At 41.6% G+C, this 20,427-nt stretch overlaps 1 protein-coding gene across 2 annotated transcripts; it reads right to left on the bottom strand.

The window, feature by feature from the left end:
• Positions 1-286: 286 nt before the first annotated feature.
• On the bottom strand, positions 287-18,795 carry hdlbpa (high density lipoprotein binding protein a). Of its 2 annotated transcripts, none has more exons than XM_036141579.1 (28): positions 18,669-18,795; positions 14,307-14,378; positions 12,593-12,708; positions 12,342-12,505; positions 11,847-12,062; positions 11,546-11,752; positions 11,219-11,434; positions 10,898-11,104; positions 10,703-10,810; positions 10,505-10,609; positions 8,790-8,868; positions 8,566-8,705; positions 8,356-8,460; positions 8,162-8,275; positions 7,963-8,049; positions 7,736-7,867; positions 7,440-7,658; positions 6,821-7,042; positions 5,706-5,924; positions 5,484-5,622; positions 5,207-5,358; positions 5,031-5,135; positions 4,809-4,943; positions 4,496-4,639; positions 4,170-4,349; positions 1,951-2,067; positions 1,721-1,861; positions 287-1,639 (listed from the first exon to the last, which is right to left on the bottom strand). In XM_036141579.1, the coding sequence occupies exons 3-28, from the start codon at positions 12,666-12,668 to the stop codon at positions 1,550-1,552; spliced, it is 3,819 nt and encodes a 1,272-aa protein (XP_035997472.1). In that variant the 5' UTR covers positions 12,669-12,708; positions 14,307-14,378; positions 18,669-18,795; the 3' UTR covers positions 287-1,549. The 2 variants fall into 2 exon arrangements, with proteins under 2 accessions (XP_035997472.1, XP_035997473.1); XM_036141580.1 differs by having other exon boundaries at positions 5,207-5,355.
• Between the last annotated feature and the right edge of the window lie 1,632 nt (positions 18,796-20,427).

Here is a 20,427-nt window from a genome sequence, read left to right as displayed (position 1 = left end):
AGGAGATGATTATCATCAATGAGCCTATTGTCCAGCCTAAAATTTTTGCAAGTCTTGAACAAACCACAATCCACACCACACAATGCAGCTACAGAACACAGGAAGTGATGCAACTTCACAACTTTTTCCTGGTCCATCATAGCGTGTATCCAAGTTTGTGATACAGCTAATCTACTGAAGAAAGTGGCTTGAATAATGTAGCAAGGTGCAGCACAATTCATACCTATACTGCAGCTTGTTCAGTTTTCAGAGAGTAATTTTTCTCAAAAAGACACAAGAAGCAAGCAATGTTTTCAATTTTTTTATTGGCTTTTGGACTTTTTCCTTTTTCCAGTGTCGCCCATAACCGTTCTCTTCATGGTATTTGCATAATCTTTCGTTCAATACTAGGAGGATATAAACCAAGGTAGGCAGATGCTAGATGTTTACTTAGCAGCTACTGGGCTAAACTTACACACCAAGTAAAATTACTACAACCGGGAAGAAAATGTTTGCTGTTTAAAAGAATGAGAAACATACCTCGCAGTTGTCTATTGAAAGCAACTCATCTCTACCTGGTTTGTATCTTTCTAGTTGTAAGGCTGAAATAAAAAATAAAAAAAAAGGGACCATTGCTATTGAACAGAGCAATCGGCATAGCAACTGGAAGACAAAGGGACTGGACACTGACCCATTACAGAGAGTGAATAACAGGACGTCACTAAAGTTGGCACAAGATGGTCATCTTCTGTAGAGTGATTTACTTTGCAATGTAACAAGTCTATTTAACAGTTAGTGTGAGGTTTGATGCACCGGAGGTCTAGCCTAGTGTTGTATAAAGTTTAGGTGTGGCATGATCTCCAAGCATCTGGCAGTTTGAGTTGGTGCCATTCTGCAGTGGCTGAAAGCAAGCCAACACTCCTCCCCTCCCACCCTCCCCTCCCATCAAAGCTCACATAAGGCTACAAGGTGGGAGCCAAAGTTTGATCATTCGCACAGCAGCACGGGTACGAGCACATGGAAAGACATGATTGGACAACCACTATAGTGTGCTTGGAAACATGGACTAGAAAATGTTCACTCAGCTACATGGATGAAGCAGGAAGGGTGTGGGAACCTTCAACAGCTGATCTGAAACTCTGACAACCACCAATTCACCCCCCCTCCCCCCCTTCCTGCAAAGGCAACTAAGATCAGGGCAGCTCACATAAAAAGTAGTGATGTCTGGTCATCACAATTTTGGTATAACAGTTCAAACCACAATGAGTTGTCTGGTCTAGACATTTAAAACATCAGCCTCCCGTAGACTCAACTGCAACGCAACCGTCGCATTGGGGCTTGAGACGGTACAAGTTAACGCAGATACAAAGCTCACAATGAATTACAGTAATTGAAAGCTCTTGTTTTGGACTGGCGACCCCGAAGGGTGGACCATGATGCATGATGATATTCTGAGAAGACTTTGAGGGTCAGCGGTCAGTCCAGGTCCAGAGGTTGAAAGGGGGGCGGTGGGGTGCAAACAGGGAGGATTTGACTAGTTATGTTTAGGATAATCTGTAGCTCTACTGGCTTAAAAGCGCTTGGGTCCCCAGGGTGAAGCCTTGGCCTGGACTGGAGCTCCAAAGCTTGGGAAGTCCTCTGAGCTGCTCATGTCAGGGGCCTGAAAGGAGCAGACGGGGGAAATTGAGAAAAAATAGGCGCGACAGACTAAATGCAAAGTCCGCCAGGCGGCAAGACTAACCTTCTCGCTGTCGGTGGCCCAGGGAGCCTCCCTCACCACGAAACCTTTGGAGTTGCCGCGCTGCTCGTCCGCAGCAGCAACACTGCCACCAGGTGGCCTCATGTAAGCCATCTTCGCCTCGTTTTCCACAACATCTGACAACTGACAACCAAAAACAGGCAAGATCAGTGCCAGCAGCAGACATCTGCCATTAGATCATGACTGGACAGAAGATCCACACAAGAGCTTACATATTCCTCTTCCAGGTTCAGGAGATGATCAATGGCTTCGTCCACATGCTCCGGGCGACCTATTACCGTCACAATGTTTGGGTCTGCAGCGCCACTCTGTGGAAACCTGAGATCAACCTGAAAAAGATTCAAAGGCCATGTTAAACTCTAAAGTTAAATAAATAAATGAATAAAAAGGAGAAAAGGGATACTCCAGCATTCTGAAACATTTATAAACAGTTTGTGGATTACAGTGGCTGGGATATCCCATGAACTTGATAAAATACCTTTAACTTGGTTGTTGTATGCATGTGATAGACCAACACACAGTAGTTCCCAATTATATGAAAAAAAAAAAAAAAAAAAAAAAAACGTAACAAACCTGAACAAATTACTGTCACCTATAATTTGGAATTAGTCCCTGCCACCATAATTTCATCTAATAAATACAGCCGTTCCATGAAGTTTGTTTGACATTAGTCAATAATGAGCACTAGGAGCCATGTTGATTCAGGAGAATCTGCAGATATCCACAGCTCTGGGAGAGTTTATCCACAGAACAAATATTTTGTGCCCTCCACAAATCTGGCGTTTATGAAAAGTGGCAAGAGGAAAGCCGTTGTTGAGAGAAGGCCAAGAGAAGTCCTGTGTGGGGTGTATGGGGCAGAAGACTACGCATCTCTCTGAACACTGTCCCTAGTGTGAAGCATTGTAACAGCTGCATTGTACCGTAGGGATTATTTTTAATGGCAGAGGAGGCGATGACAGTTAATGGTAAGAGATGGGCCTCAGACAGGCTCTAAAAGAGTTTCTTCTACAACTGTAGATAGTTCTCACCAGCAGATTACAGTGTAATGGACCGTTATGCTACAAGTTGTCAAAGTTACACTGAACGTAGTTTCAGCGTAACCAATTTCAGTACTACACGGATGTTTGAAAGCAACATAGAAAAGTCGGTAAAGCTGCTGAACATGCATCAGCGCAGCTATAAACCTCCCGATCATCATAAGCCAGAGTTGGCTTGACGAACAGACGATTGTAAAACCCAAAAAACACATTCAGAGGACAGTTAAACAAAAACACCCAAATCAAATACAGAGTGACAATGTGTTAAAAGCCAAAGAGTAAAAGCATATTTTAAAAACTATTCACTAAGGGAGATTGTCTTATATGCAGAGGCAGATCGTACCAAAGCTCTGAGGCCTCAAGAGAAAACACCATCACCTAAATTTCCTCTGATTTGAGGGCCACTAGAAGCATCTTGTTAGTGGACCTGAGGGAATGAGATGGGGTGTAGTTGTGCAGCAGGTTGGACAAATATGCTGGTGCAAGGACACCAGGACTTCTGGAGTTATGTGCTCCCTTTTCTTTGTACCCGTTAAAAAAAAAATGATACGCACTGCAGCATTTTGGACTAGTTGAAGACGTGACGAAGTGACCTGGCCAGTTCTTGTTGAAAGAGGGTTACAATGATCCAGCTAGGAGGTTATAAAAGCATTACTGATTCCAAGTTACACCCAGAAGGGAGAGGTTTAGTCTTAGAGCAAACATTTACCCGGATGCATGGCTCTTCAGAGCACCCTGCACTGTTTAGCTTGTTCAACGGCTTTTGTTTGAAGCCGTTGGAGAAGAGCCATTTCAGAGTTAATTCACCACTTTCACAATACAAGCCTTCGACATATAAGCCACTCTGGACTTTAAACAGCATCTTGTATTTCCACTAAACCCAGCTCACAGCATCTCATCCCTTTTAAAAAAAAAAAAAAGGGAAAGCCTGAATGCCAATGAATTTTGTTCGATATCTGACAAAGATGTAAGGCAATATAAAAAGATTGTGTGATGTAAGGAAATGAAAAGCAAAAAATGTCACCACTTGTGCTAAAGATAAAATGAATAGTCATGAATTTGCATACGAGAAATTTCACTCTAGATCTGGGAATTATTTACCCTTCAAATTAGGATGTTTGAGTTTTCTTCAATCTGGTTCACCAGAGTACTTCAAGTCATACTGAATCAGTGTCAGAAATGTATGCAAACTCCTTCAAAAGCAATTAGAAATGTTCAAGAACTGTTCTTTGACCTAAAAGCTCTGGGAAGATGTACTTTAGGTTTCTAGGTATGAATGATAGTTGATGTTGCGCTATAAAAAGAAAACTACAGGCATTTTTTTGGCCTACCAGGTTTAGATAACCCCACACTGATCTAGAAAGGAGAACATGCACAACTGTACAAAACGTCACCTTAAACTCATCCATAATCTTGCGGATGCCCTTGCCCCGAGCTCCAATGATGCGGGCATGAATCCTGCTGTCCAAGGTGATATCCTCAGAGATCATCTCTTCCAGCTCGTCCACAATGGCCTGGATGGCATCTCGTGCAGCTATGGCATTCTGCTCATACCCTGTAATGGTGATCTGATCCTGGAAAAGGAAAAAGCACTTTCATAAACTCCAACTAAGAAGTCTAAACCTTCTATCAAAGTATTCCAGCATCAGTTTGAGCTGAGCTGAAAAAAAAAACGCATTTGTACAGAACTGACTCAATTCTGCAAGGGGATGCGCTATACCTGGTTTTCATCATTCTTCTCTGGGAACTGGATGTTCACATCATGCTCTGTGCGTATGTTTGTGATGATGGCGCCCTTGCGGCCTATGATTTTTGGGTGATACTTTGGGTCCACAGTGATGGTCAGCTTGAAGCTCTTGAGCGCCTGCAGGAGATTCAGGATAGATGTTAATCTGAGAACGTTGGGCTTGTCTTGCGACGCCGAGATGAGCACACACACAAAAAGAAAGAAAAAAAAAGATCTTTCCAGTTCTGTGTTACATCGTGTGAGGAGGCTTTAAGTGCAAATCCTTGAAGCCCAACTAAACACTGACCCGATCCTGCTGCTCAGCCTGCAGCTCCTTGACGCGCTCCAAGAGGCCTCCTTTGGCGCGGTCAAGGTGAGTGGCCAAGCCGGTGATGGCAATTTTATCAGACTGCTGGTCAGGAGGAGGCACTTGAATGTTTACCTGAAAAACGCAATGAGATGATGAGGAAACCGCACTAAAGCCACATCCATGTTTTAACCACTTTTCTAAAAAAAAAAAAACACGCACCTCAAATTCATCCATCATCTTACGAATTCCACTTCCTTTTTGTCCAATAATGTAGCGATGAAGCTCAAAAGGCACTTCCACCTCGATTGTGACAGGAACCAGGGCCTGCAGAACAAACGCCTTTAGATGGGTGGCAAAGCGAGCAACTGGATATGAGCAGAGCGTCGGCTCCAAACCTTCAAGGCTTCCACGGCAGCTTCGCAGCGCTCTTTGCGTCCCGAAATGAAAATCACGTCACATTTTTTGGGAGCATTTGGATCGACCGGTTCCTTCAGTTCCCCGTTAGCCTCTCCGTTCTCTTGAACAGGAGCCTCTGCAGGAGGCGCTGCTGAACAACGTACACCATAAATGAGTCTGAGCAGAAACGCTGCTTTCTTAGCTCCCCGTTTATCAGTCACTCTGAATGAGGACAAATTACCCCAAAGAGAGTACGTCACGCGACCCGGGTTTTACCTTGCGGGTCCTCACGTTCTGGAAACTTAATCTGCACATTGTGATCTCTTGTGATCTGCTGAATCCGGGAGCCCTTGGGTCCCATGATGGAACGGTGGAACTTCTGAGCAATCACACACTCCATGGTCACTTGAGCATCCTGGATGATTACAGGTCAAGAAAAAAATAAAAATAAATAAATAAACAAACATATCTGGGGGTGGGGTCAGGGTCAGTACTAACCAAGTCCTCAACAATCTCCTGCATGCGCTTCTTGGCTGCCTCCACACACTCTTTGGCTCCTTTGAGGGTGACCTTGTCGCTCTGAGAGGCTGTACGAGGGAAGCTCACGATGACGCCGCCATACTCCTCCGCAAGGTCCCTGAGGACTTGACCCCGGCGGGCCACAAAGTAACGATGGTACTTTATGTCGATGTTCATAGTGTCCTCCACAATGTTGTCCTGAAAACCCCAAAGTTAACGTCACAATTTAGCAACAAGAAAAAAAAGAAAAAAAAAAAAAGGCTGGTTGAGGAAGTGGTTTTATTAAGAGGTTTAAATGTACTAATCTTTTCCGCTTAGGGGTTTTAACTTGTTTTACATGTCGGGTAATTGTGAGGGCATGCACTGCAAAAAAGGAGAACTAAAAAAAGGGTAACATTTTCTTGAAATGACTGTATTTGCCCTTGATTTGAGCAGGTAAATAAGATTATTTGCAAATGGAATGAGTATTTTTACCCCTAAAATAAGATAATTAGATATACTGCACTTGAAATAAGATGACGGAGATGAATTGTTCCTATTTTTAAGTAAAAAAATCTTATTCCATTGGCAAATAGTCTTATTTACCTGCTCAAATCAATGAAAAATAGATTCATTTCAAGAAAAAATGCTTTATTTTTAGGTCTATTTTTGCAGTGTGTTTAGGAAACTTCAAAACTTGCGCCATGAACCTTTGAATTGGCTAAGCTACTCAAAAACGAACATTTATTCCATAGGCTAACATATAAAATGGCTGTAGATTGAGTTAAACTATGCTGCTGCAATTAAAAAAATCTTTTGGAAACATGTTAGAAGAAAAAAATAATAATAATAATTAAAGTTCAGGCATGGTGTGGGTATGTAAAGGAGCACCACTCACTCTTGAGTACACAGCATTTCTTAAACTCAAGCTGACAATTGGCAAATTCATGTAAAACTTTACCAGCAGAAAGAATGATCGTTTCACGACTAATGTTAGAAGTTTCTTAAAATTTAGGTTAAATTCACCATTATAAAAAATTAAAGCAACTGATTTATACTTATATGACTGGAATCTCAGACCAGCCTCTGCCTGTCAAGGACGTTTAACGGCGTACCAAACTCTTGATGAGCTCCTCCAGCTCCTTCTGGGCTGTCCGCACTGCCTCCTCGGTCCCCACTACAGTGATGAGCTCTTGATCTTTGTCCTCAGAGGTGGGGAAGATGATTCTGGCTCCCGTGCTGTCACGGACCTTTCGGATGTTTCCGCCGCCCTTTCCGATGAGGAACTTGTGGTATTCTGGCTTTGCGTGCAGCTCAGCGGTGAAACTCTTTATTTGCTGTAAAAGATTGTTTCCAAAGTATCAATTACAAGTTAAATTCAGCTCGGTACCCGTATCAAATCAATGTTTCAATAGATGAGGCCAGCAAAATAAGAGTCGAGTGGAGGGCGGCCAGTTGTGTATGCAGAAGTGTTTGGTTCTCTTTGTGGTTTGCTTCACAATTACAGCTTTAGAAGAAGAAAAAAAAAAAAAATCTTCAAAGTTGTAGGCATATTCTGCTGTATTTACATGGTTTAAATTCTCCAACAATCTATATAATACAAGGCTGTGTGGCAACTAAACATGACAAATGCTAAGGGGGTGTATACGTTTGCAAGGCGCTGCATTAGTCCAATGAAGCACAGGTTTCTGCTCGGTGTTGAACAGGAAATGTGAACGGTGCGTGTGTGCGAACCTTTTCTTCTGCCAAAGCAAGCAGTTGCTGCTTGGCTTTCTCCACCTCCTCTACGGGGCCTCTGATGGTCACTTTATCAATCCCTGAGCCCTCGCTGGGGAAGTGGATATGCACACCACCACACTCCTCCATGATGGAGCGCACCAAACGGCCCTTTGAGCCAATCAGGGAGTTGTGCAACTTTGAGGGGATGGAGACATCCATCTCTGTGATGTTGGCCTGTAAGCAGAGAGGGAGTCGTTAGACTGACGGGTGTTAGACCACGGCGCACAGACCGACGGGTAGCGGGCCTTTACCAGTTCTTTCTGAATGGCCAAAATGCGGGTCTTGGCAGCTTCACAGTTCGCCTTCTTCCCTGTGATGACGATCATCTCAGAGTTGCTGTTTTCCGCAGGCAGGTCAATTTTGGTGTTGGTTTCCTCTCTGATCTACAGCATTAAAAAAAATAAGCAAACAATCAAAAGGTCATTGTCACGGATTGAGGGCCCATTAAAAAAAAGCAATTCTGTTATTGACACAGCACCTTCTTGATGTTTGATCCTCCTTTTCCAATTATGTTTCTATGAAACTGCTTGAAGATGGGGACGGAGAGAGAGTGGCTGTTCTCCACCTAGACCAGCAAAAGCACAAGTTGAACACTCAACCAGCAGATCCGTCACAACCTGCTCTACATGGAGGTGGACAGAATAAAAAAAATAAATAATCATTTCTAAAAAGATTACCATTTCAGCCACGATCTTCTGCATAAACTTCGAGCATTTCTCGACCTCGTTCCGTGGTCCTCTGAGTTGAACGATGTCGCTCTTCTGTGCTGGGTCAGGGAAATTGATGATGACCTGGAACAAAACAGACCGGTTTAGAGCCAGGCAGCAGCTTCAGCACACATCACACGCAAACCAACACAAGTGGTTCCCACCTCCGGAAATTTGTCCCGCACTTCCTTTATCTTCTCCCCCTTTTGGCCGATGATGGCTCGGTGAAAACGCTGTTCGATGATCAGGTCCTTTGTACGCTCGTTCTCCTGCAAGCCCGACAAGTTATTGAGCAACACGTGGCCAATAGTAAACACGTGCTGCGTTCACTACAGGCAGCTGTTGCTTAGCAGTAGCCCCAGGTGTGAACTGACCATGCGTGACGCGAGCTCCAGCAGCTCCTTCTTGGCTTCCTGCACACCTTGGGGATCCCCCTCTATGCGGATCAGGTTGCTCTTCTCGTTGTCAGGCGGGATGCGGACAGTCACCTTGTGCAGCTCTTTGATGCGGTTGACTAAAAGTTCAAAATCAGAAAAGATTTTTGGGTTTTTAAGCCGTAAACTCATGCCGTTTCAGGATTTTATGGGCCTAAACTTACTGTTGACTCCTCCTTTTCCAATTAGGTGACGGTGGAATTTTGGGTCCACAGTGATCTCTGCATAGTCCATTCGACTTACCTGTTAAAGGCAACGGATATTTGAGATTATTGTGAATTCCATGTGTGGAAAGGCGACAGACACACTGCCTGTGACCAGAATCACATGGATCTCCTACTTTATAGTCACTGATAGACATAGTCAGTCCTAGTCTGAAATTCAAAAATTCTGTCTTTTTTCAGATCAGTGAATGCAGCAGCCTGAAAAGTTAAAACTGTGCTCAATACAAAAAAAAAAAAAAAAAAAAAAAAAAACTTCGATGTGGATGTCGTCACAGAAGAAAACTTATTCTGTGTATCAGAGATGTCAGAGACCAATAATCATTCCATGGTAAATTTGGCCTGAGATGATCATTCAGTATAAAAAGGTAGAGCAGCAAAGCTGCTGTTTTAAGGTTTGCATCGCTGAACATGCTGAGTTTGGAAATGTTGACAGCCTTTTCAAAGTCTCACCAAGTTAGGCTAAGGATGCAGCTGGAATCACAGTGTTTTGTTTAAGCCAACAACATTAACAGGCAATGTAAGATGCTAGAAACACTTTAAAATAGTAATTCTGGGGCCACGCTGGTGGAGCAGTGGGTAGCATGACCCATATACAGAGGCCTTAGTCCTTGACGCGGTCGACCCGGGTTCAAACCCGACCCGCGGTCCTTTGCTGCATGTCTCTCCCCCTCTTCTACCCCCCCCTTCCTGTCAGCCTACTTTAATAAAAAGTGAGCCACTAGAGCTGCAAAAAATCCCAAATAAAAGTAATTCTGAAGCCTTGGTTATTTTGTGTTACTGTACATTGATACAAATTAAATAGTATTGATGCTTGTTTATAATGGGAAAGAGTTGTATTATTTCTAGCTATAGAAACTAGTTGTTAGGAAAGAATGTTATATCCAACAGTGTTAGGAAGTGATTGAATTATGTTGCTGTTGGAAAAGGGGTGGGTTTAAAAATAAGTTTATACTTTTACCCACTCCTTTGAACATGTATTCTTAATACTTTACTATTGTTCTTTTTTTCTCCTTTGTCTTTATTTATAAATGTGTCTTACTATACCATGTCATATAAATTCAAATCACACCAATTCTAATCATTGGGGTTGGTTTACAGAAACTCATTTCTCATACAGTGTTCACCTCTACTAGTATACAGTGCCTAAGTAATCACCCCACTGGATGTTTTGACCTTTTATTGCTTTCATAAAAATCAATCATGACCAATAAAATATGGCCTTTTTCCACACACAAAACAAAAAGGACGGGAAAAAAACCCTTTACAGTTCAATACATTTGTGTGAAAAAGGCCAAATTTTATGGACGATGACTGATTTATGAAAGCAATAGGGGTAAAACATCCAGTGGCCTGAATACTTATGATGGGCACTGTAAATGACCGCTCATTGAGAGTAATATATGTTGAAGGCCGGTCTTATATTTTATATAAAAGTTACTACAGAAAAGTTAATTGTAAAAGCTGGTATCAGCAGGCCAAAGATTTAAAAGATGGAAAAAAAAAAAAAAAAAGAAAAAAAAATTGCCACAATTTTTTTTTTAGCTTTATATCAAGTTTTTTTTTAGCTTTATCAAGTGATAAAGTAGTAAAAAAAAATAAAAAATAAAAAATTTGGTCAGAGTTTGGTTCCTGAGCAAAACGAATTACAATCTCACCAAATCTGTAACAATGGCTTCAATCTGACTCTGCACCCCTTGCACATCTTTGGTCGGTCCTTCCAAGGTGATTCTATCTTCTCCCTCGGTGAACTCAATGTGCACCTTAACAAAAAAAAAAAAAAAAAAAAAAGATCAATTCAATTAGGACCAATAACGCACCGACCTCAAATTTCCTTCAATGTAGACAACAGTCACCTTGGGCATTTGTTGGGTGATCTTAGCCAAGTTCTGTCCCTTTTTGCCGATAATGAAGCGATGAAGCCAAGAAGGAGCCGACACCGAGGAAACAGTGTAGCTGTTTGCCTGAAAATTTAAACAAAAGTGAGTTTTCTGATCATTCTCATGCGCTCCGGTTACCATTTCTCAGCCCTCGTCAGGAAGCAACTTTACCTTGGCATAGACTTCGGTGAGGGCCTGCCCCAGGCGGTCAGGCTCCCCGCGAAGGATGACAGTTTCTGAGCTGTTGTCAGAAGGTGGGATCTCAACCGAGACACCAGTTTTATCCAGGATCTCCTGCAGGGTGTTTCCCTTGGGGCCAACTACATATTTATGCTGAGACTTCTTCACCTCCACTGCGATCGTGGTTGTATTCTTTCTCTGCAGGAGATACAAGAACCGATGTATGCAACGTTTTGACAGCAAAGTCAAGTTTCCCCCCTCCCCTCCAATGCATGACACAATCAGAAGAGACTTCAGATTTTTATTTTATACCTTCTCCTCATAAATCTTTTTGATCATAGCCACAGCAAGGGCCACCTGCTCCTTTTCCCCAGTAATGACGATCTCGGTCTTATTCACGCTTGGAGGGGGGACATTAATGCGAGCTCCAGTTTCCTGCGTCATCTCTCCAACTAGCTTACTGTAAGCACCAGTAATAAAGGGATGGTACGCCTTATCAATGTTCACCCTCTCCACAGCGCGCTTGTCCTTTAAGACAAAAAACACAGGGAATGAATTAAAAAAAAAAATAAAAAATAAAAAAACAACGAATGGGAAAATGTTTTCACACATTATGCTTCTTCCAGGTACTGATGTTACCTGCTCAGCAGAGATCAAGAGAATCTCATGCTTTGCCTTTTCAAGACCCTCCTTAGTGCCAGAGATCTTGATCTGGTTGCTGGGGTCCTCTGGTCGTGGGATCTGGATTTTGGTGGCAGTCTTGAGCTCCAGCTCCTGAAGCTTCTCCCCATTTTTGCCAATGACAAAACGATGGTGTTCCTTTGGGATGGCAACAGTGGCTGAAGCCTTTAGGGGGAAAAGGAATATTTAAGCCATCGTCTTTTCGTTTTTTTTTTAGAGACAGTACATGTTGAACAATAGCAGTTACAGAGCCACGTACTTGAGTCTGCAGTCGGGACACAATCTCCTTACGGGCTTTCATCACAGCATCCAGCTTTCCGGAAACCATGATGGAGAGTCCCTGGTCTTTAGCTAAGGAGAGTTCCAGGTGGGCTCCAGTCTTGTGCATGATGTCCACACAGACCTTTGCCTGGTCTCCTTCCCCAAACTGGTTGATGTCCTTGTACTTGCGCTCCTCCAACGGCACATGGAAAACCTGAGCCATAAAAAAAATATATACAAAGATTACTATTGCACTGACTTCCTTATGGGCGTCACGATGCCCACAGCAAAACCATGCTTCACGTTAGGATTTATGTAACCCATCTCTGCTGCAATAAGTGCTCTCAAACATGTGTTACAAAACACCTTTAAACAGATTACCAAAAATAAAACGGTCACAATTTCAGGAGACATCGAATCTGTTTATGATAGCTGAAGCAGAAGACCAAGACAGCACGTCAATCATCAAATTATAGCCGTAGTACTGGTATACCTGGGTGATAATAGAGGACTTGAGTGGGCGAATCTTTGATGTCCAGGCGTTGGTAGGTTCCTGCGTCCCCTCAGGTGTGGCCGCTTTCTCAGGGAGAGGTGGGAAAGCATCCTTGTAGGTAGGAAGTTCTTCCTCATCCTCTCCAGCATTGGGGCCTCCGGCAGCTGGAGGGGGGGGAGGGGGGGCTAAACATGTTAGTTTACCAAAAACATAATTTAAAAAAACAAAACTTCTGAAATGAAGCTACTCACCCCCACCCTGCTCTGGCAAGAGCCCACTGCGGTGCTCGATAAAGCTTTCCTGCGTAAGTACAGCGACTGAGCTCATGGTTAAGATCCCACGTCAAACACAGAGTCCGAGTGTGCCACTGAAAAGTAAGCTCACGTTATCGTTTTATCTTTTTTTTTTTCTACAGGTACAACCACAATGCAACTAACAAGTAAAGCGTCAGGTTAAAATGGCTTGAAATTTGGAAGAAAAAAAAAATGATTCCCCCAAAAAACTGCATTTATTTAAAACGATCCCCAAAACATCTTGAAATATTTTTTTGCTTGGATTATTTGCAGAATTTTACGTACTGACTAATAAAACTTATTTCTATGAAGTGCTTTTGATAGTTGGATAAAGGGATTGTCATGTGACCTAGATTTGCTAGTTATTAAGTTTTAGTATTATATTAGCAAGTTATGACACCATCACCTTGATTACGTTTAAAATGGGGCAGGAAAAGTTTAAGATGAAAAACTAAACAGGTTTAAAAAAAAAAAGTCACAAGCTCAAATTGTGCACAAGCTCATTGTTGAACTTTGGAACATGGGTTTTCTGTCATAAAAGTTGATTAGATAAAGGAAAAGCCAAAGATCATGATCACATGTTACATTCGCAATGTCAACGTCATGTTGATGCGAGCCAAAAACAAGTACTACAAAAGGAGATCAAAGTTAGAAAAAACTGATGTGAGCAGGCATCCACGTTTCTCTTCAAACAGTACAATTCCCAGAATTATAATTGGGGGAAGGTCAAGCGGATTTCACTCAGTGACCCCCCCTCTATGTCCACAATGCAAGAGATTAGCGCAAATGTCCACGAGCAGCCATGTCTTAGATCTTTGAGCCAAATGTTCAATTTCCACAAGGGGAAAACAAATGCACTCACCTTTACCTAGGAGTAATTTTACTATTTACTACTATATATCGTGTAGTTTATTGAATGAACAAAGCGTCTCGTAAATGAATACGGGCCCCGTTTCATGTCAGATTCAACTTCGCTATCTGTGATGAAACCCGATATAGCCAGGGGACTCTCTAGCTTGTGTGTTTTGGTCAAGAAAATCTGGCCAACAAAGAAAAGAATGTGAACAGTTACAGGGTGGAATTTCCTCCAAGAGAAGCATGAAAAGACGAAGGTATGAAAAGTCAGTTTAAAAAAAAAAAAAAGGAACAATGAGACGGCATTACTTAAATTAGATGGATTCCTTTTGTTCTAAAACCTCGGTACGCCCAGCTGTGTTACCCAGGGAGTCAAGGTAATGATGTGAACAGAGAGATTTGACAAACACCTAATGGCAACTGAGTCAGCAGCAACCCATTAGTTCCACCAGCACTTTTAATTACTACAGTGACGTCAAAATCTAACAGGTTTGTCACGATAAACTAGCTTCACTGAATGAGTTTATGAGAACCTTCCTCTGCTTCAAAGCGGTGAACATGGCGATTAAAATTTTTTTTTTAAAAATCGGGACAGTCCTGTCCTGAGTACACCGAGTCCTGGCCACTGCACTTTTCCAGTCAGACCAAGACCATAGAGCCTAAAAAAGGTTGAATAACTATGAACACCTGCTGTAGATAGACTCCATCTATAATGTTCTTTTTTAAAGTACCGTGAGTTGACACATCATTTGTTGTGAATAAACTGGAAGATTTATTCCACGTGAATGACTTTGTTGCTGCATGTGTGTAAACTTACCAGCTAAATGGTCAGTTACCAGATAATCCGTCCTGTAAAAATGCAAGTTCCCGTCAGCCTGCCAGCTTTTACCTGTTTAAGAAAACAAAAAAAGAGAAAGAAATATGGAGTAGGGGGCGTGAGTACATAATCTCGTCTATGAACGACTTTTAGTGGCAATTTGTTCACATACAAATAGATTTCTGCAATAAATCTACAAGCTAATTGATCTTCTATGTTTAATTAGAAAGACCAATTATCGCGGTGTAGACAATGTTTTCTCAAATAGAGCAGTCTGAACATAGGCTTCCAGAGCGTAATGATTTGAAAGCGTCTTGCTTTCTGTTTTTGCATAAAAAAGAAAACTGAACTGTTCTTCCAGGGAATCTCTGGCCCATGTGCAATATGACAGGTCAGCAGAAATTTATGCACAGGCTCAATATTACGGTATTACAACACAGAGGAAGGGGGGGAAAAGAAATTTAAAAAAAATAAATAAAAAATGGCAGATAGAGTTCTATTTTGGCTGCTGGCTCTTCTGAATATAACCACGACTGGGCATGGATATAGTGTTGGCATGATACCAGCATTTTGGTATCGGTACCTACATGCATTTCTTTTTGATACTTTTTCAAATAAAAAGAGAACACAAAAATATCATTACTGACTTTAGGTTAATAAAATAAAAAATCTTAAGACCAATAACATATCAGTAAATAAAATACCACAAACAAACTTTTCTAATACACACAATTTTAAAATACTGTATTTTTCAGACTATAAAGCGCACTTAAATCCTTAAACTTTCTCAAAGATGTATTGTGCGCCTTATATACACACACACGATTACTGACCAATTTTATGTGGTACAATGCGCTGAAAAATCTGTCAAAATATAATATAAAATAATATAATAAGTATGACTTTGGTTAGCAAAGAAGCCGCTCTGCTCAATGGATTCTAGGGCTTAAGGAACATTTGAACCTCAGTCTAAGAAAAGAAATAAATAATATTCCCGGCAATCTGGATTATTAGCCGCGGTGGCTTTTAGGCAGTACGCATGCCCACTGCTGTCCTGTCTCAAGCAACGACTTTGAGAGAGACGTTTTCCCAGGTCCCTATGGAATGGGCTGTGATTGGTTCAGAGCTCAGTCTAAGCACCGCCTACTGCTGAGCCGTTTCTGCCTTTTTCCACGCCTCCGTAAACCTCTGTAGCTCCTACCGCTGTTGGCATCGGCAGAGTAAAGCCAATCATCCTTTCCCCGCCACCATCAGCAGCATTGCTCGCCTGCCGATCAACACCCCCCCCCCCAAAAAAAAAAAAAAAAAAAAAAAAAAAAAAAAAAAAAAAAAAAAAAAAAAAAAAACACACACAACACACACCCCTGTGGGAACCTTAACAAGCTCACTCTTCTGAATTCATTCTGCTTGAGGGCTAGCATGCAGAGTTTCACAGAACACAGCACCACTAGTGGCATGATGTGGGAGTTACACCGCTTTGAAATTTGTACTGCTGCCGTGTAACTGGAACGTTGTGGTGTAAACATGACAACGAAAGTAGTATCGTTTTCAGGGGACCCGTAAAATTCAAGCTTACCACTTTTCATCCGACATCACTAAGCAGTATGTACATACATCATATTAAATCGATAATTATCAACAAATTCAAAACATATTTTATGTGCAGCCCTGGCCATTTCATACTGTTTAGCAACGTATTTTTAGATACAGAACACACAAAACACTGAATTCAAACTCAACCCTTTATTCAACTGACTTTTTACCAAAACTGCAAGTTTAAAAAAAAAAACAGAATGTGTGCTCACTGAACTCTTTGAAGGGGGCGGAGTTTGATTCCTGGATCTGTGTTGGTGATTGGTTGGGAGGATGTAATGACTGACATTACTCAACATGGCTAGAATGCAAAAAGAAGGAAAACTGTTGAACTTTGACCCCCCATCATTGATATACAGCTATTGATCGATCGATATATATCGTTAATGAATTATCGTCCAGGCCCAACTTGGGGGGACAAAACAGCAGGTCAGAGGCACTGCCCTGAAGGGCCAATGGCATCAACTTGCTGTCCCCCTGTACAAGACGGTCTGACATGTGATATATTTTACAATTGTAAAACTTAAGTAAACAAGTTATAGCAATATTTAGGCATGCGTAATTGTTCTTTTATAGAAGGATCTTTTTAATGCCCATTTCATTACATCTTCAGTTTTGGTGTGCATCATTCATGCCGAATGGGCCAGCAGGGTATCCCTGGGGTGCTGGGCATTATGCTAAAGTAAGGCCAGATGATAAGTCAATAACACACACACACGGGGAAAAAAGTGTCAATAAAATTCGATAGAATAACAGTTTTCCCTTCAGCATTCTAGCCATGTAGGTTAATACCACAGTCGTTACATCCTCCCAACTAATCACAAACGCAGTCCCATGAACGCTTCGCCCCCCTTCAAAGAGTTCAGCGAGCACATGTTCTATTTTAACCATATGCATTTTTCCCCCTACATCCTCCAGCCCTATGCTAAAGTTAAAGATGTTTAACAGCACAATGCGCAGGGTGGCCCTGTGCTGTGCTCAGCGATCGCACACCATGCATAGGAACGAGCACTGGTTGAGATTCTGAGCTTTTTATGTGCAAACCTGTGAAACTTCACAGTGGAAGTTTCACAGACTTTGCTGCCCTCAAGACGGCTCATTAACATATGTCAAAGCCTTTAAGTGAAGAGTGCAACAGTTGGGTCATGGGTGAGATTGTGAAGCCTTTTTCACACCAATTTAAACGTGTGGGGGGGGGGGACTTTGCACTCATGCAGCAAACACATGCCTTATAGTTAGGCATGTTACCAGTTATTGATCAGGATCCATAGTCGTTCCAATTACTGGCCATACTCCCAAAAGAAAAGTTAGTTTTGGGTATTTATGGTGAATTCTTAAAAATCTGTCTATAGTTTATATAATAATGGATTGGATCTTAGTAGTTTAGGATTTAAAACATTTAATACAAAGAGGAGAAGAACAAACATCATAACAGAGTCAATTAGGCAGCAACTACTTTGCTGCTGCTAGCTAAATCTGGTCTCCAAACGCTTTCTCACTACAAAACTTGTTTTCCCCTCATAAGATTTATTTATTCTGAACAATGAACAGGTTGTACATTTCAGAGCAATATCAGCAAAACTGATGTTAACGCAACACCAACTACCTCAGACTCTTCACCAGCCATTATTTTTACCCTTCTGCATCATATTGACATCTGAAAGGGTTTCTGGATTACATTTTGAAAATCTGCGGAATTATTTTCAGGCTGAGGTCCTTCAGAGAACCTAGCTAACATAATTTTATATTACGATAGAACGTAAATTATAGTGCAGTGACAGTAAGGGGGAAGAAATAAAAAAAAAAAACATACAACTAAAAGAGAGTACCATTGCCAAAGAAATAACGAAAACTAATTTAATAGCCATTTGTTAATGAGCGGCTAATGGGTCAGCGTACTTGCTCTGTACTCCAGTCTAACCTGCATTAATATTTCCTACAGCCTGCCAGCCTTCGAGCCTTAATAACATTATGGTCCAAATCCCGGCTTACAGACTTAAGAAGGCAGCTAACAGGATATCATGTTAACTAGCTGACAGCTGCCAACGACACATTACAGCACAGTTAATGCTAGGTGCCTTCATGTCGGCTAACCTTGCCTAGCCGATAAAACATTTTAGTCAGCCTGACAAAAATCATCATCAACAAAGCGAGGGCACGGAGATAACGTTAGATATATACAGGCCTGTGAGTGGAAGAGTGATAGCCACAAGGACAAACTGTGACTACTGGCTCACAAACCCTGGCTTGTTAGCAAACTTGCTAAAAACTTTGACTACGGCGTGTGCGACTGTGACACGTAGCCCTTCAGCTAATAGGTAGCCTCAAGTTAGCATGCCTCACTCTCACTTGGAAAAACAGAACTTAAGTGTGTCGCTTTTACGGTCAGCGACACTGGACAATCGGCTAAATAAAACGCGAAACACTTTCCGTGAATTCAAGTCGCACGTTTATACCGCAGTCGTGTTGTTCTGTGCGGCTCGTCCAACATTAGGCGCACTCAATAAAAAGTACAAGTCCAACTACAGCCTAGCTAGCGAGCTAACGCTAGCTTCCATTGCGTTCCACTAGCGAGCTAAGTCCACGTAGGCACACAGCTGAGAGAAGGGTTGAAATGACACGGAGTCAGGCCAGAACACAGCGTAATATTCCTGCGATCGCCTACAAACTGGCCCAAAGACAAGTACCCCGGTGTCCCATTGGTGAGCAGCCGAAGTCACGGATGGCAGCAAAACGGAGGCATTGGACTGAAAACAAGCCAGCACTTACTTCTTTTATGTGTTCGTCTGCCCTGAAGGTGCAGGAGCTGAGCTGAAATTCCACTGGCGAGAAGGTGGGAGTGAAGCCTGGCGGATATATAGAGGTCTCCGCCACCAATCATGTCCTCCAACGTCACGTCCAAGAGTCCAGTTACAAAGAACTTCTTTTCATCGTTAACAGTTCGGGACCTTTTGATAGATTTGTGGCCTTAAATTGCATTGTTATAAATTATCCCAACACTGAGATCACTGCTGTGTTTTCCCGAAGATTAAACGCCAGAGTGTGGCAACATGTGTAGCGCACGCCATCAGTTACAAATTATTACAAGTTTAGCTGCATTAATAGAATCAAGGAAATAACTTTTTTTCCGACTGTATTTAAGTTATGCATAATAATAACCAAGAGCACTGGGGGGGAAAATACAGCAAAAAAAAAAAAAAAAAAAAAAAAAAAAAAAAGTTAATAGACTGAAATCCCCTATTAAGCATTACACTTTTAGGTTTGGCATGTCTATGCAAAGTGAACATCTTGAGCTCAAAACCTCAAAAATGCAAAGTATTTCCTCAAAATAATTAAATGAAGATTGGGTAAATGCATTTGTTTTAAATGCATATATATATATATATATATATATATATATATATATATATATATATATATATATATATATATATATATATATATATATATATATATATATACACACAAACAAGTTCTGGGTCTTATTTTAAGAGCTTAAATATCCCTTCTGCATTGGGGACCTCTTGGGAACCCCCAAATTAGATGGAGAGTTTGAGAGAGAGACGTCTAGGTTTTCCTCTCTGACCTGTTGCCACCGTGACCCAATGTCAGATAAGCAAACGATCATTGTGCATGGATGGATGGATTCTAGGAGTCACTGGATATTAGGATCAGACCCACAGCATCATAGTTTCTCCACCTAAAATGATTTTAGCTGAAAAAAAAAATTATATATATATATGTATTATCTTAGTCCCACCTGAACAAGGAATACAGTTTCAGTTAAAACACTCAATGGAGCGTAGCAACCTCCCAACAGTACAGTTATGATGGCAGAACAGAAACAGGTTGTTTCCTGGCTGGCCTCTCACCAAAAAAAAAAAAAACACAACAGGTTGCAAGTACTTACATCTAATGGTTGTTGGTGAAACCAAGATCCCCCTTTTTATTTTCTAAAGTGAGTTTCAGATTCCTTTTACTTCTCTTGTCATCCTTCATAATGTACCTGGTGGCAAGAGAAAGTTAACCTGGTCTGTACACTTGGTCACAATTCTAATTGGTTTAAATCCCATAATTGCGCCAACTTTATTTATTTATACCCTTTCAGGTGAGAAACATTTGAGTTATATAGAGCAATACACTACTGATGCCGTGTTCTCTTGTCTTTCCCATTTTGAAGAGGCTGCCAAGGTGATCCATTGTGCAACATTCTATTTACAGCCCAACAAAACAGGAAGTCATGCATCACCAATTAGAGGTTTCTAAAAAGTCTTATCAGTTCAAACAAGTGTGAAAAATGCATAGGTTATGTTAAGTTCATATGAAACGCTCATTGTGCTGTGAATGTAGCAATAGCTGTATTGTAGAAAACTAGTGGTGCTAGTAGGCACTTGTAAGAGTGGAAGTATAAGTGTACATAAATAGTAACATCTGCCTTTGCTTGTGGTGCCCTCAAAGGGTCAGGGAGAGAGATTTTGTATTTGATTCTGGTGGAGATGAGAAGCCGGTGAAGTGAGTGAAGAATTGG

This window comes from Fundulus heteroclitus, chromosome 9 (genome assembly GCF_011125445.2).
Source record: "Fundulus heteroclitus isolate FHET01 chromosome 9, MU-UCD_Fhet_4.1, whole genome shotgun sequence".
Taxonomy (NCBI): Eukaryota; Metazoa; Chordata; class Actinopteri; order Cyprinodontiformes; family Fundulidae; genus Fundulus; species Fundulus heteroclitus.
Note: the sequence above shows the minus strand (reverse complement) of the source record. Positions and strands in the feature narration are given on the sequence as shown.

What these genes read in the sequence shown, in the direction of transcription:
- hdlbpa (XM_036141579.1), bottom strand. Translation starts at nt 12,668, where the DNA reads ATGAGCTCAGTCGCTGTACTTACGCAGGAAAGCTTTATCGAGCACCGC. An exon ending in AAAAGATTTATGAGGAGAAG is followed by an intron (nt 11,105 to 11,218) that starts GTATAAAATAAA and finishes TATCTCCTGCAG; the next exon opens with AGAAAGAATACAACCACGAT. An exon ending in TGCGGGACAAATTTCCGGAG is followed by an intron (nt 8,276 to 8,355) that starts GTGGGAACCACT and finishes GTTTTGTTCCAG; the next exon opens with GTCATCATCAATTTCCCTGA.